We start from the raw sequence: 17,313 nt of genomic DNA on the forward strand, positions 1-17,313 counted from the left end.
CCACCGCACCTGTCCAGACTCTCATATCAGATTAATAAAGCCCCTTGCAAAACCCAGTTTTTTTGTTTTTGGCTTCTGCTACTGGAATCAGAACAAAACCCACTTTCTAGTCATCACAAAGGTTAAACTTTGTGAACAGGCATTTTCAAGAATATGCAGCCTTAGGGCTGCTAACGTTAAATTTATTTTGCTCAGAAATTCAAAGGAGTTATGACAGGTGCTGCAGATCCACACGTCAGACATTAAGGGCAGTCCAGGCAGCATGCCTTTCTCCCTGGACCCACCAGAAACACACATTTTTCCTATTCTGCTGTTGCTTTACCCCATCCAGCGTTCAATTCTAGCATCAAAATTGTTTTATGGAAGAAAGTGAGTGTAGACAGAGAGTAAGGGGTCTGATGACCAAGTCATGGAATAAATGTTTGGAGTCCACACACCACAGCATCCTGAGAACTTCCTGGGAACAGGGTATAGGAACCCAGTGCTGTCAGCCTCACTCATCCTCCTGTCCACATGTGGGATATTTCAGGATTCAGTGGCCTTTGAGGATGTGGCTGTGAACTTCACCCAGGAGGAGTGGGCTTTGCTGGATCCTTCCCAGAAAAATCTCTACAGGGAAGTGATGCAGGAAACCGTGAGGAACCTGGCCTCCATAGGTAAGAATGACAGTATTACTTCCCTCAGTGAATTAAAGAACAGGTGTTTCTAGCTCATCGGTGCTGTTGAGTGATTTGGAATATGGTCAGGGAATACTTTGAATAAATGAGGCACAGGTGCAATGAGCCATGGACATAGAATCAAGTAACTTTTTAACATAATTTTATACTAATTCAGTACTATTTTTCTGGGTCTGCATTTTAGGAAAAAAATGGAACAACCAGTACATTGAAGATGAGCACCAAAATCCTAGGAAAAACCTAAGGTAACTGGCACTTACAAGAGAAAATAATGTCTCTGTAGACAATCTTAGAATGGAAGAAAATGTTAAAAAGAAGCAAGCATAAGAAATAAACCTAGCTCCAATGTATGTATTCTTAGGAAAGCTTCCCTAGAAACATACAAAGTGTGACATGGCTTATGTGTATAATCCAGCCCTTTAGGAGGTCAGGATGGAAGATCACTTGAACCTGGGAGTTTGAGGTTGCACTGAGTCATGATAGCATCACTGGAGGGCAGCCTGGGCCACAGGGTGAGACCCTGACTCAAAAACAAACAGACAAAAAGACAAAGACGGTATTTATAAAATAGTTTACTTTAAAATAGCATGTAAAAGCTGGACATGGTGGCTCACACCTGTAATCCCAGCACTTTGGAAGGCTGAGGTGGGTGGATCATGAGGTCAAGAGATCGAGACCATCCTGGCCAACATGGTGAAAGCCTGTCTCTACTAAAAATACAAGAAATTAGCTGGGCGTGGTGGTACGTGCCTGTAGTCTCTTGGGAGGCTGAGGCAGGAGGATCGCTTGAACCTGGGAGGTGGAGGTTGCAGTGAGCCGAGATGGTGCCACTGTACTCCAGCCTGGCGACAGAGTGAGACTCGGTCTCATAAATAAATAAATAAATAAATAATAAAGCATTTAAAATCCCTGTATCAATATTACCTTTTTTGATAAGAGATATGGCTGGGCCACCTTTTTTTTTGTTTTTTTTGAGACAGAGTCTTGCTCTGTCGCCCAGACTGGAGTGCAGTGGTGTGATCTCGGCTCACTGCAAGCTCTGCCTCCCGGGTTCACGCCATTCTCCTGCCTCAACCTCCCGAGTAGCTGGGACTACAGGCGCCTGCCACCACGCCTGGCTAATTTTTTGTATTTTTTAGTAGAGACGGGGTTTCACTGTGTTAGCCAGGAAGGTCTCTATCTCCTGACCTCGTGATCCACCCGCCTCGGCCTCCCAAAGTGCTGGGATTACAGGCGTGAGCTACTGCGCCCAGCCTGGCTGGGCCATCTTGTACAGCATGTGTTCCATTCATGTTCAGACAGGACAGAAAGCCTACACTTTGCTGGGCACTGTTAAAAATGGAAGTGTAATATCTGCAAATGAATTCAAATTAGTGATAAACCCATTATAATGTGCTTTCATTGTTCACAGAAGACTTATAGGAGAGAGACTCTCTGAAAGTAAAGAAAGTCATCAGCATGGAGAAGTTTTGACGCAGGTTCCAGATGACACACTGAAGAAGAAAACTCCTGGAGTAAAATCATATGAAAGCAGTGTGTGTGGAGACATTGGCATGGGTCTTTCATCCCTTAATAGGCACCTCAGAGCCTTTAGTGATTCCAGTAGCCTTGCAATACATGGAAGAACTCACACTGGGGAAAAGCCTTATGAATGTAAGGAATGTGGGAAAGCATTCAGGTTTCCCAGTTCTGTTCGTAGACATGAAAGAATCCACTCTGCAAAAAAACCCTATGAATGTAAGCAGTGTGGGAAAGCGTTATCTTATCTTGTAAGCTTTCAAACACACATGAGAATGCACACTGGAGAGAGACCTCATAAATGTAACATATGTGGGAAAGCCTTTTTTTCTCCCAGTTCGTTAAAAAGACACGAGAAAAGTCACACTGGAGAGAAACGCTATAAATGCAAGCAATGTGGTAAAGCCTTCAATTGTCCCAGTTCCTTCCAATATCATGAAAGGACTCACAGTGGAGAGAAACCCTATGAGTGTACACAATGTAGGAAAGCCTTCAGATCTGTCAAGTACCTGCGAGTACATGAAAGAAAACACACTGGAGAGAAACCCTATGAGTGTAAGCTATGTGGTAAGGGCTTTATTTCTTCCACTTCCTTTCGCTATCATGAAAAGACTCATACTGGAGAGAAACCTTATGAATGTAAGAAATGTGAGAAAGCCTTCAGTTTTGTCAAGGATCTTCGAATACATGAAAGGACACACACTGGAGAGAAACCCTTTGAATGTAAACAATGTGGGAAAACCTTCACTTCTTCCAATTCCTTTCACTATCATGAAAGGACTCATACTGGAGAGAAACCCTATGAGTGTAAGCAATGTGGGAAAGCCTTCAGGTCTGTCTCAATCCTTCAAAAGCACGTACGAACTCACACAGGAGAGAAACCCTATGGATGTAAGCAATGTGGTAAAGTCTTTAGAGTTGCCTCACAACTTAAAATGCATGAAAGGACTCACACAGGAGAGAAACCCTATGAGTGTAAGCAATGTGGAAAAGCCTTTATTTCTTCTAATTCTATTCGCTATCATAAAAGGACTCACACTGGAGAGAAACCCTATAAATGTAAACAATGTGGAAAAGCTTTCATTTCTTCCAACTCTTTTCTCTATCATGAAAGGATTCACACTGGAGAGAAACCCTATGAGTGTAAGCAATGTGGTAAAGCCTTTAGATCTGCCTCAATCCTTCAAAAGCATGTAAGGACTCATGCTGGCTAGAAACTCTGGATGTAAGCAATATGGTAAGGTCCTTAGATGGGACTCAGAACTTCAAATGCATGGAAGGACTCACTGCAGAGACATCTGTAATCTCAGCATTTTGGGAAGCCAAGGCAGGAGGATTGCCTAAGCTGAAGAGGTCGAGACCAGCTTGGGCAACATGGTGAGACGTTATCTCTATTACATAACAAAATAAAATAGGCCAGGCACAGTGGCTCATGCCTGTAATCCCAGCACTTTGGGAGGTGGAGGCGGGCAGATCACTTGAGGTCAGGAGTTCGAGACCAGCCTGACCAACATGGAGAAACCCCATCTCTACTAAAAATACAAAATTAGCCAGGTGTGGTGGCAGGTGCCTGTAATCCCAGCTGCTTGGGAGGCTGAGGCAGGAGAATCGCTTGAACCCGGGAGGCAGACGTTGCGGTAAGCCGAGATTGTGCCATAGCACTCCAGCTTGGGCAACAGGAGTGAAACTCTGTCTCAAAAAAAAAAAAAATAAATAAGTAAGATGAAATATACATATTTATATTCTGTATATGAATATGCATATATATTTTAACGTATAACTATTTAAAATGCATAAGTAAAATATATAGGATATTTATATACATACATACATGTATATATGTATTTGTGTGTGTGTGTTTTGGGAGACAGGGTGTCCCTCTGTCACCCAGGTTGAAGTGCAGTGGTACAATCATAGTTCCCTTTAGCCTTGAACTCTTGGGCTCAAATGATCCTCTTGCCTTAGCCTTCTGAGTAGCTATGACTACAGACAGGTACCACCATTCTTAGCTCATTTTTCATTCCTTTCATAGAGACAAGTTCTCCTTCCATTGCTCAGGCTGGTTGTGAACACCTAGCCATGAGCAATCCTCCCACCTTAGTTTCCAAAAGTGCTAGGATTACAGCTGTAAGCCACTCTACCTGGCTGATAAACATATCCTGAAAAGTTAAGGCTGGGCCCGGTGGCTCACGCTTGTAATCCCAGCACTTTGGGAGGCCAAGGGGGGCGGATCACGAGGTCAGGAGATCGAGACCACAGTGAAACCCCGTCTCTACTAAAAAAAAAATACAAAAAATTAGCCGGGTGTGGTGGCGGGCGCCTGTAGTCCCAGCTACTCGGAGAGGCTGAGGCAGGAGAATGGCGAGCACCTGGGAGGCGGAGCTTGCAGTGAGCCAAGATTGCGCCACTGCACTCCAGCCTGGGCGACAGAGCGAGACTCCGTCTCAAAAAAAAAAAAAAAAAGAAAAGAAAAGTTAACTTTACACTGTCCGTGAAGGTATATATCCTGAGGATAAAACAGTTTTGATTTTAAAGAAGGAAACTACTTTCCTATATGAAAGTGAGAAAGATGTGGGAGAAAGCCTATTTCCAGCCTTGCGACCAGAGCCCCAGGGGTTGAGGACAGAACTGTGATCTAGTTGCCTTGCCCTGGAAAGCCAGGCATTTACACTGTGGTTTGAAGTGATGTGGAAAAAGCCTTTTATTGCAGAGTCCCAATCAAGGAGGACCACACAGGTAGAAAGTCTTTTGTATTTTTAGTAGAGACGGGGTTTCACCATGTTAGCCAGGATGGTCTTGATCTCCTGGACCTTGTGATCTGCCCACCTCGGCCTCCCAAAGTGCTGGGATTATAGGCGTGAGCCACAGGGCCCAGCCAAAGTCTTAAATCCTGACCTCCCCGACTGGATTGCAGGCAGGTATTTTTAGAAGCAGGGATAAGTTTTAGGAATGCAGATGCTACAGGCAAAATAACAAATGAATACATGGAGATTACTCGTTGGTTTATGCTTGAAAGGGTGGGATATTTTAAAGCTGGGGCTTACAGGTCATAGGTAGATTTAAAGATTTTCTGACTTGCAATTGGTTAGGGAAGAAAAGCTTTGTTTAAAATTTGGGGGTCAGCAGAAAAATGTTACCTGGATAGAGGAAGTGACTTTTCACAAGTCCTTCAAGAAGAAACCTAAAACAAAGGAGGGTAATTAGAGTGCAGTCTTCACTTCTGCTTTATCTAGTGTCTAAGTACCAGGGAATTCCTTCAGTGGGGGTCCAAGACTTTGACAACTTAGGGACAAATTCGAAGGTGCTATCCTTAGTTTTTCTGCCTAGTTTGTTTTGTTTGGGACAGTCTCCAACTGTCACTTAGGCTGAAGTGCAGTGGCTTGATCACTGCTCACTGCAGCCTATGTCTTCCCAGGCCCATGGGATCCTCCCATCTCGGCCTCCCAAATAGCTGGGAATACAAGTGTGAGCCACCACACCCAACTAATTTCTTTTTCTTTTTCTTTTTTTTTTTTTTTGAGATGGAGTCTTGTTCTGTCGCCCAGGCTGGAGTGCAGTGGCGCGATCTCGACTCACTGCAAGCTCCACCTCCTGGGTTCACCCCATTCTCCTGCCTCAGCCTCCCAAGTAGCTGGGACTATAGGTGCCCGCCACCACGCCCGGCTAATTTTTTTTTTTTTGAGACGGAGTCTCGCTCTGTCGCCCAGGCTGGAGTGCAGTGGCACAATCTTGGCTCACCGCAAGCTCTGACTCCCGGGGTCACGCCATTCTCCTGCCTCAGCCTCTCCGAGTAGCTGGGACTACAGGCGCCTGCCACCACGCCCGGCTAATTTTTTTGTATTTTTAGTAGAGACGGGGTTTCACCGTGGCCTTGATCTCCCGACCTCGTGATCCGCCCGCCTCGGCCTCCCAAAGTGCTGGGATTACAAGTGTGAGCCACCGCGCCCGGCCAATTTTTTGTATTTTTTAGTAGAGAAGGGGTTTCACTGTGTTAGCCAGGATGGTCTCGATCTCTCCTGACCTTGTGATCTGCCTGCCTCAGCCTCCCAAAGTGCTGGGATTACAGGCGTGAGCCACCGCGCCTGGCCCACACCCATCTAATTTCTTTTCTTCTCTTTTTTTTTTTTTTTTTTTTTTTTGAGATGGAGCCTCACTCTTGTCGCCTGGGCTGGAGTGCAGTGGTGCGATCTCGGCTGGGATTGCAGGCATGTGCCACAATGCCCGGTTAATTTTGTATTTTTCGTAGAGATGGGGTTTCACCATATTGGCCAGGCTGGTCTCAAACTCCTCACCTTGTGATCTGCCCGCCTCGGCCTCCCAAAGTGCTGGGATTACAGGCATGAGCCACCTCGCCCGGCCACACCCATCTAATCTCTTAATTTTTTGTAGAGACCTGGTCTCCTTATGTTGTCCACGGTACTCTAGAGCTCCTGGGTTCAAACAGTCCTTCTGTCTTGGCCTCCCAACTTGCTGAAATTACAGGCATGAGCCACCATGACTGGCTATCTAGTTTTCATGGGAAAACAAATATTTCTGAAATTTTAACTCTTTTGGCTATTGTGTTAGGCTGTTATTTTCTTGTTTAATAAATTGCATATTTATTCCTGGGACTAGTTTGGTATGTGGAATTTCTTTCTTTTTTTCTTTGAGACAGAGTCTCTGTCGCCCAGGTTGGAGTGCAGTGGCGTGATCTCAGCTCACTGCAACGTCCACCTCCTGGGTTCAAGCAATTCTGCCTCAGCCTTCTGAGTAGCTGGGACTACAGGCGTGTGCCACCATGCTTGGCTAAATTTTATACTTTTATTTTTATTTTTTTGAGATGGAGTCTTGCTCTGTTGCCAGGCTGGAGTGCAGTGGAGTGATCTCAGCTCACTGCAACCTCCGCCTCCCTGGTTCAAGGGATTCTCTTGCCTCAGCTTCCTAAGTAGTTGGGACTACAGGTGCATGCCACCACGCCTAGCTAATTTTTATATTTTTAGTAGAGACGGGGTTTTACCATGTTGGCCAGGGTGGTCTTGATTTGTTGACCTTGTGATCTGCCTGCCTTGGCCTCCCAAAGTGCTGGGATTACAGGCATGAGCCACCACTGCCGGCCTGGTTTTTTTTTTGAGAGGAGTCTCGCTCTGTCGCCCAGGCTGGAGTGCAGTGGCGCCATCTCCCCTCACTGCAAGCTCCGCCTCCCAGGTTCACGCCATTCTCCTGACTCAGCCTGCCTAGTAGCTGGGACTATGTGGGGAAAAGAAAGAGAGATCAGATTGTTACTGTGTCTGTGTAGAAAGAAGTAGACATAGGAGACTCCATTTTGTTCTGTACTAAGAGAAATTCTTCTGCCTTGAGATGCTGTTAATCTATAACCTTACCCCCCACCCCGTGCTCTCTGAAACATGTGCTGTGTTAACTCAGGGTTAAATGGATTAAGGACTGTGCAAGGTGTGCTTTGTTAAACAGATGCTTGAAGGCAGCATGCTCGTTAAGAGTCCACCACTCCCTAATCTCAAGTACCCAGGGACACAAACACTGCGGAAGGCCTCAGGGACCTCTGCCTAGGAAAGCCAGGTGTTGTCCAAGGTTTCTCCCCATGTGATAGTCTGAAATATGGCCTCGTGAAAAGGGAAAGACCTGACCATCCCCCAGCCCGACACCCGTAAAGGGTCTGTGCTGAGGAGGATTAGTGTAAGAGGAAGGAATGCCTCTTTGCAGTTGAGACAAGAGGAAGGCATCTGTCTCCTGCCCGGCCCTGGGCAATGGAAGATATAAAACCTGATTGTATGTTCCATCTACTGAGATAGGGGAAAACTGCCTTAGGGCTGGAGGTGGGACATGCGGGCAGTAATACTGCTCTGTAAGGCATTGAATGTTTATGTGTATGCATATCTAAAGCACAGCACTTAATTCTTTACTTTGTCTATGATGCAGAGACCTTTGTTCACGTGTTTATCTGCTGACCTTCTCTCCACTATTATCCTATGACCCTGCCACATCCCCCTCTCCAAGAAACACCCAAGAATGATCAATAAATACTAAGGGAACTCAGAGGCTGGCAGGATCCTCCATATGCTGAACGCTGGTCCCCTGGGCACTCGTATTTCTTTCTCTATACTTTGTCTCTGTGTCTTTTTCTTTTCTAAGTCTCTCATTCCACCTAACGAGAAACACCCACAGGTGTGGAGGGGCAACCCACCCCTTCATCTGGTGCCCAATGTGGGGGGCTTTTCTCTAGGGTGAAGGTACGCTCGAGTGTGGTCATTGAGGACAAGTCGACGAGAGATCCCGAGTACCTCTACAGTCAGCCTTACGGTAAGCTTGTGCGCTCGGAAGAAGCTAGGGTGACAATGGGGCAAACTAAAAGTAAAACTAAAAGTAAATATGCCTCTTATCTCAGCTTTATTAAAATTCTTTTAAAAAGAGGGTGAGTTAGAGTATCTACAAAAAATCTAATCAAGCTATTTCAAACAATAGAACAATTTTGCCCATGGTTTCCAGAACAAGGAACTTTAGATCTAAAAGATTGGAAAAGAATTGGCAAGGAACTAAAACAAGCGTGTAGGAAGGGTAATATCATTCCACTTACAGTGTGGAATGATTGGGCCATTATTAAAGCAGCTTTAGAACCATTTCAAACAGAAGATAGCGTTTCAGTTTCTGATACCCCTGGAAGCTGTGTAATAGATTGTAAAGAAATGACAGGAAGAAAATCCCAGAAGGAAACGGAAAGTTTACATTGCGAATATGTAGCAGAGCCGGTAATGGCTCAGTCAACGCAAGATGTTGACTATAATCAATTACAGGAGGTGATATATCCTGAAACGTTAAAATTAGAAGGAAAAGGTCCAGAATTAGTGGGGCCATCAGAGTCTAAACCACGAAGTCCTCTTCCAGCAGGTCAGATGCCCGTAACGTTACAACTTCAAATGCAGGTTAGAGAAAATAAGACCCAACCTCCAGTAGCTTATCAATACTGGCCGCCGGCCGAACTTCAGTATCGGCCACCCCCAGAAAGTCAGTATGGACATCCAGGAGTGCTCCCAGCACCACAGGGCAGGGCGCCATACCCTCAGCCGCCCACTAGGAGACTTAATCCTATGGCACCACCTAGTAGACAGGGTAGTGAATTACACGAAATTATTGATAAGTCAAGAAAGGAAGGAGATACTGAGGCGTGGCAATTCCCAGTAATGTTAGAACCGATACCACCTGGAGAAGGAGCCCAAGAGGGAGAGCCTCTCACAGTTGAGGCCAGATACAAGTCTTTTTCGATAAAAATGCTAAAAGATAAGAAAGAGGGAGTAAAACAGTATGGACCCAACTCCCCTTATATGAGGACATTATTAGATTCCATTGCTCATGGACATAGACTCATTCCTTATGATTGGGAGATTCTGGCAAAATCGTCTCTCTCACCTTCTCAATTTTTACAATTTAAGACTTGGTGGATTGATGGGGCACAAGAACAGGTCCAAAGAAATAGGGCTGCCAATCCTCCAGTTAACAAAGATGCAGATCAACTATTAGGAACAGGTCAAAATTGGAGCACTATTAGTCAACAAGCGTTAATGCAAAATGAGGCCATTGAGCAAGTTAGAGCTATCTGCCTTAGAGCCTGGGAAAAAATCCAAGACCCAGGAACCACCTGCCCCTCATTTAATACAGTAAGACAAGGCTCCAAAGAGCCCTACCCTGATTTTGTGGCAAGGCTCCAAGATGTTGCTCAAAAGTCAATTGCCAATGAAAATGCCGTAAAGTCATAGTGGAGTTGATGGCATACAAAAACGCCAATCCTGAGTGTCAATCAGCCATTAAGCCATTAAAAGGAAAGGTTCCCACAGGATCAGATGTAATCTCAGAGTATGTAAAAGCCTGTGATGGAAATGGAGGAGCTATACATAAAGCCATGCTTATAGTTCAAGCAATAGCGGGAGTTGTTTTAGGAGGACAAGTTAGAACATTTGGAGGGAAATGTTATAATTGTGGTCAAATTGGTCATCTAAAAAAGAATTGCCCAGTCTCAAATAAACAGAATATAACTATTCAAGCTACTACAACAACAGTTATGTCCAAGATGTAAAAAAGGAAAACACTGGGCTAGTCAATGTCATTCTAAATTTGATAGAAATGGGCAACCATTGTCGGGAAATGGGCAAAGGGGCCAGCCTCAGGCCCCGCAACAAACTGGGGCATTCCCAATTCAGCCCTTTATTCCTTAGGGTTTTCAGGGACAACAACCCCCACTGTGCCAAGTGCCTCAGGGAATGAGCCAGTTACCACAATACAACAATTGTCCCCCGCCACAAGCGGCAGTGCAGCAGTAGATTTATGTACTATACAAGCAGTCTCCCTGCTTCCAGGGGAGCCCCCACAAAAAATCCCCACAGGGGTATATGGCCCACTGCCTGAGGGGACTGTAGGACTAATCTTAGGAAGATGAAGTCTAAATCTAAAGGGAGTTCAAATTCATACCGGTGTGGTTGATTCAGACTATAAAGGCGAAATTCAATTGGTTATTACTTCTTCAATTCCTTAGAGTGCCAGTCCAGGAGACAGGATTGCTCAATTATTACTCCTGCCTTATACTAAGGTTGGAAATACTGAGATAAAAAGAACAGGAGGGTTTGGAAGCACTGATCCAACAGGAAAGGCTGCGTATTGGGCAAGTCAGGTCTCAGAGAACAGACCTGTGTGTAAGGCCATTATTCAAGGAAAATAGTTTGAAGGGTTAGTAGACACTGGAGCAGATGTCTCTATCGTTGCTTTAAATCAGTGGCCAAAAAATTGGCCTAAACAAAAGGCTGTTACAGGACTTGGCATAGGCACAGCCTCAGAAGTGTATCAAAGTACTGAGATTTTACATTGTTTAGGGCCAGATAATCAAAAAAGTGCTGTTCAGCCAATGATTACTTCAATTCCTCTTAATCTGTGGGGTCGAGATTTATTACAACAGCGGGGTGCAGAAATCACTATGCCCACTCCATTATATAGCGCCACGAGTCAAAAAATCATGACCAAGATGGGATATATACCAGGAAAGGGACTAGGAAAAAATGAAGGTGGCATTAAAGTTCCAATTGAGACTAAAATAAATCAAGAAAGAGAAGGAATAGGGTATCCTTTTTAGGGGCGGCCACTGTAGAGCCTCCTAAACCCATACCATTAACTTGGAAAACACAAAAACCAGTATGGGTAAATCAGTGGCTGCTACCAAAACACAAACTGAAGGTTTTACATTTATTAGCAAATGAACAGTTAGAAAAGGGACATATTGAGCCTTCATTCTCACCTTGGAATTCTCCTGTGTTTGTAATTCAGAAAAAATCCGGCAAATGGCGTATGTTAACTGACTTAAGGGCCATAAATGCCGTAATTCAACCCATGGGGCCTCTCCAACCTGGGTTGCCCTCTCTGGCCATGATCCCAAAAGACTGGCCTTTAATTATAATTGATCTAAAGGATTGCTTTTTTACCATTCCTCTGGTGGAGCAGGATTGTGAAAAATTTGCCTTTACTATACCAGCCATAAATAATAAAGAACCAGCCACCAGGTTTCAGTGGAAAGTGTTACCTCAGGGAATGCTTAATAGTCCAACTATTTGTCAGACTTTTGTAGGTCCAGCTCTTCAACCAGTTAGAGACAAGTTTTCAGACTGTTATATTATTCATTATATTGATAATATTTTATGTGCTGCAGAAACGAGAGATAAATTAATTGACTGTTACACATTTCTGCAAGCAGAGGTTGCCAGTGCAGGACTGGCAATAGCATCTGATAAGATCCAAACCTCTACTCCTTTTCATTATTTGGGGATGCAGATAGAAAATAGAAAAATTAAGCCACAAAAAATAGAAATAAGAAAAAGACACATTAAAAACACTAAATGATTTTCAAAAACTGCTGGGAGATATTAATTGGATTCGGCCAACCCTAGGCATTCCTACTTAAGCCATGTCAAATTTGTTCTGTATCTTAAGAGGAGACTCAGACTTAAATAGTAAGAGAATGTTAACCCCAGAGGCAACAAAAGAAATTAAATTAGTGGAAGAAAAAATTCAGTCAGCGCAAATAAATAGAATAGATCCCTTAGCCCCACTCCAACTTTTGATTTTTGCTACTGCACATTCTCCAACAGGCATCGTTGTTCAAAATGCTGATCTTGTGGAGTGGTCATTCCTTCCTCACAGTACAGTTAAGACTTTTACATTGTACTTGGATCAAATAGCTACATTAATTGGTCAGACAAGATTACGAATAATAAAATTATGTGGAAATGACCCAGACAAAATAGTTGTCCCTTTAACCAAGGAACAAATTAGACAAGCCTTTATCAATTCTGGTGCATGGTAGATTGGTCTTGCTAATTTTGTGGGAATTTTTAATTTAATTTAAATTTTTTTTTTGAGACGGAGTCTCGCTCTGTCGCCCAGGCTGGAGTGCAGTGGCGCGATCTCGGCTCACTGCAAGCTCCGCCTTCTGGGTTCACGCCATTCTCCTGCCTCAGCCTCTCCGAGTAGCTGGGACTACAGGTGCCCGCCACCAGGCCGGGCTAATTTTTTGTATTTTTAGTAGAGACGGGGTTTCACCGTGGTCTGGATCTCCTGACCTCGTGATCGCCCGCCTCAGCCTCCCAAAGTGCTGCGATTACAAGCGTGAGCCACTGTGCCCGGCCTAATTTTGTGGGAATTATTGATAATCATTACCCGAAAACAAAAATCTTCCAGTTTTTAAAATTGACTACTTGGATTCTACCTAAAATTACCAGACGTGAACCTTTAGAAAATGCTGTAACAGTATTTACTGATGGTTCCAGCAATGGAAAAGTGGCTTACACGGGGCTAAAAGAATGAGTAATCAAAACTCAATATCAATCGGCTCAAAGAGCAGAGTTGGTTGCAGTCATTACAGTGTTACAAGATTTTGATCAACCTTTCAATATTGTATCAGATTCTGCATATGTAGTACAGGCTACAAGGGATGTTGAGACAGCTTTAATCAAATATAGCATGGATGATCAGTTAAACCAGCTATTCAATTTATTACAACAAACTGTAAGAAAAAGAAATTTCCCATTTTAGATTACTCATATTCGAGCACACACTAATTTACCAGGGCCTTTGACTAAAGCAAATGAACAAGCTGACTTACTGGTATCATCTGCATTCATAAAAGCAGAAGAACTTCATGCTTTGACTCATGTAAATGCAGCAGGATTAAAAAACAAATTTGTCGTCACATGGAAACAGGCTAAAGATACTGTACAACATTGCACCCAGTGTCAAGTCTTACACCTGCCCACTCAAGAGGCAGGAGTTAATCCCAGATGTCTGTGTCCTAACGCATTATGGCAAATGGATATCACGCATGTACCTTCATTTGGAAGATTATCATATGTTCATGTAACAGTTGATACTTATTCACGTTTCATATGGGCAACTTGCCAGACAGGAGAAAATACTTCCCACGTTAAAAAACATTTATTATCTTGTTTTGCTGTAATGGGAGTTCCAGAAAAAATCAAAACTGACAATGGACCAGGATATTGTAGTAAAGCTTTCCAAAAATTCTTAAATCAGTGGAAAATTTCACATACAACAGGAATTCCCTATAATTCCCAAGGACAGGCCATAGTTGAAAGAACTAATAGAACACTCAAAACTCAATTAGTTAAACAAAAAGAAGGGGGAGACAGTAAGGCGTGTACCACTCCTCAGATGCAACTTAATCTAGCACTCTATACTTTTTTTTTTTTCATTTTTTTGTGTGTGTTTCTTTTTATTTTTTTATTATACTTTAAGTTTTGGGGTACATGTGCACAATGTGCAGGTTTGTTACATATGTATCCATGTGCCATGTTGGTGTGCTGCACCCATTAACTCGTCATTTAGCATTAGGTATATCTCCTAATGCCATCCCTCCTCCCTGCCCCCACCCCACAACAGAGCACTCTATACTTTAAATTTTTTTTTTTTTTGAGACACAGTCTCGCTCTGTCGCCCAGGCTGGAGTGCAGTGGCCCAATCTCGGCTCACTGCAAGCTCCGCCTCCTGGGTTCACGCCATTCTCCTGCCTCAGCCTCCCGAGTAGCTGGGACTACAGGCACCCGCCAACACGCCCAGCTAATTTATTATATTTTCAGTAGAGATGGGGTTTCACCGTGTTAGCCACGATGGTCTCGATCTCCTGACCTCGTGATCTGCCCGCCTCGGCCTCCCAAAGTGCTGGGATTACAGGCGTGAGCCACGGCGCCCAGCCTTATACTTTAAATTTTTTAAACATTTATAGAAATCAGACCACTACCTCTGCAGAACAGCATCTTACTGGTAAAAAGAACAGCCCGCATGAAGGAAAACTGATTTGGTGGAAAGATAATAAAAATAAGACATGGGAAATAGGGAAGGTGATAACGTGGGGGAGAGGTTTTGCTTGTGTTTCACCAGGAGGAAATCAGCTTCCTGTTTGGATACCCACTAGACATTTGAAGTTCTACAATGAACCCATCGGAGATGCAAAGAAAAGCACCTCCATGGAGACAGAGACTCCGCAATCGAGCACCGTCCACTCACAAGATGAACCAAATGGTGATGTCAGAAGAACAGAAGAAGTTGCCATCCACCAATAAGGCAGAGCCGCCAACTTGGACACAACTAAAGAAGCTGAGGCAGTTAGCTACAAAATGTCTAGAGAACACAAAGGTGACACAAACTCCAGAGAGTATGCTGCTTGCAGCCTTGATGATTGTATCAACGGTGGTAAGTCTCCCTATGCCTGCAGGAGCAGCTGCAGCTAATTATACCTACTGGGCCTATGTGCCTTTCCTGCCCTTAATTCGGGCAGTCACATGGATGGATAATCCTATAGAAGTATATGTGAATGATAGTGTATGGGTACGTGGCCCCACAGATGATCGCTGCCCTGCCAAACCTGAGGAAGAAGGGATGATGATAAATATTTCCACTGGGTATCGTTATCCTCCTATTTGCCTAGGGAGAGCACCAAGATGTTTAATGCCTGCAGTCCAAAATTGGTTGGTAGAAGTACCTACTCTCAGTCCCATCAGTAGATTCACTTATCACATGGTAAGCGGGATGTCACTCAGGCCACGGGTAAATTATTTACAAGACTTTTCTTATCAAAAGGTCATTAAAATTTAGACCTAAAGGGAAACCTTGCCCCAAGGAAATTCCCTAAGGATCAAAAAATACAGAAGTTTTAGTTTGGGAAGAATGTGTGGCCAATAGTGCGGTGATATTACAAAACAATGAAGTCGGAACTATTATAGATTGGGCACCCCGAGGTCAATTCTACCACAATTGCTCAGGACAAACTCAGTCGTGTCCAAGTGCACAAGTGAGTCTAGCTGTTGATAGCAACTTAACAGAAAGTCTAGACAAACATAAGCATAAAAAATTACAGTCTTTCTACCGTTGGGAATGGGGAGAAAAAGGAATCTCTACCCCAAGACCAAGAATAATAAGTTCTGTTTCTGGTCCTGAACATCCAGAATTGTGGAGGCTTACTGTGGCCTCATACCGCATTAGAATTTGGTCTGGAAATCATACTTTAGAAACGAGAGATCGTAAGCCATTTTATACTATTGACCTAAATTCCAGTCTAACGGTTCCTTTACAAAGTTGCGTAAAGCCCCCTTATATGCTAGTTGTAGGAAATATAGTTATTAAACCAGACTCTCAAACTATAACCTATGAAAACTGTAGATTGTTTACTTACATTGATTCGACTTTTAATTGGCAGCACCATATTCTACTGATGAGAGCAAGCGAAGGCGTGTGGATCCCTGTGTCCATGGACCGACCGTGGGAGGCCTCGCCATCCATCCATATTTTGACTGAAGTATTAAAAGCCGCTTTAAATAGATCCAAAAGATTCATTTTTACTTTAGTTACAGTGATTATGGGATTAATTGCAGTCACAGCTATGGCTGCTGTGGCGGGAGTTGTGCTGCACTCTTCTGTTCAGTCAGTAAACTTTGTTAATGATTTGCAAAAAAATTCTACAAGATTGTGGAATTCACAATCTCATATTGATCACAAATTGGCAAATCAAATTAATGATCTTAGACAAACTGTCATTTGGATGGGAGACAGGCTCATGAGCTTAGAACATCATTTCCAGTTACAATGTGACTGGAATATGTCAGATTTTTGTATTACACCCCAAGCTTATAATGAGTCTGAGCATCACTGGGACATCGTTAGACATCATCTACAGAGAAGAGAAGATAATCTCACTTTAGACATTTCCAAATTAAAAGAACAAATTTTCAAAACATCAAAAGCGCATTTAAATTTGGTACCAGGAATTGAGGCAATCGCAGGAGTTGCTGATGGCCTCGCTAATCTTAACCCCGTCACTTGGGTTAAGACCATCGGAAGTACTATGATTATAAATTTCATATTAATCCTTGTGTGCCTGTTTTGTCTGTTGTTAGTCTGCAGGTGTACCCAACAGCTCCGAGGAGACAGCGACCATCGAAAATGGGCCATGATGACAATGTCGGTTTTGTCGAAAAGAAAAGGGGGAAATGTGGGGAAAAGAAAGAGAGCCAGATTGTTACTGTGTCTGTGTAGAAAGAAGTAGACATAGGAGACTCCATTTTGTTCTGTACTAAGAGAAATTCTTCTGCCTTGAGATGTTGTTAATCTATAACTTTATCCCTTACCCCGTGCTCTCTGAAACATGTGCTGTGTCAACTCAGGGTTAAATGGATTAAGGGCTGTGCAAGATGTGCTTTGTTAAACAGATGCTTGAAGGCAGCATGCTCGTTAAGAGTCATCACCACTCTCTAATCTCAAGTACCCAGGGACACAAACACTGCGGAAGGCCGCAGGGACCTCTGCCTAGGAAAGCCAGGTGTTGTCCAAGGTTTCTCCCCATGTGATAGTCTGAAATATGGCCTCGTGGGAAGGGAAAGACCTGACCGTCCCCCAGCCCAACACCCGTAAAGGGTCTGTGCTGAGGAGGATTAGTATAAGAGGAAGCAATGCCTCTTTGCAGTTGAGACAAGAGGAAGGCATCTGTCTCCTGCCCGTCCCTGGGCAATGGAATGTCTCGGTATAAAACCCGATTGTATGTTCCATCTACTGAGATAGGGGAAAACTGCCTTATGAC

The 17,313-nt window shown here is 43.7% G+C and overlaps 1 protein-coding gene across 1 annotated transcript; it reads left to right on the plus strand.

The window, feature by feature from the left end:
- The first annotated feature begins 418 nt into the window (after window positions 1–418).
- ZNF878 (zinc finger protein 878) lies at window positions 419–8,420 on the plus strand. Its single transcript, XM_030821773.1, is given in 5 exon segments — window positions 419–656; window positions 862–922; window positions 2,089–3,417; window positions 3,419–3,432; window positions 8,416–8,420. Coding segments are annotated over 5 exon segments (1,647 nt in total).
- Window positions 8,421–17,313: the final 8,893 nt, after the last annotated feature.

Source organism: Nomascus leucogenys, chromosome 10 (assembly GCF_006542625.1).
Source record: "Nomascus leucogenys isolate Asia chromosome 10, Asia_NLE_v1, whole genome shotgun sequence".
NCBI classification, from domain to species: domain Eukaryota; kingdom Metazoa; phylum Chordata; class Mammalia; order Primates; family Hylobatidae; genus Nomascus; species Nomascus leucogenys.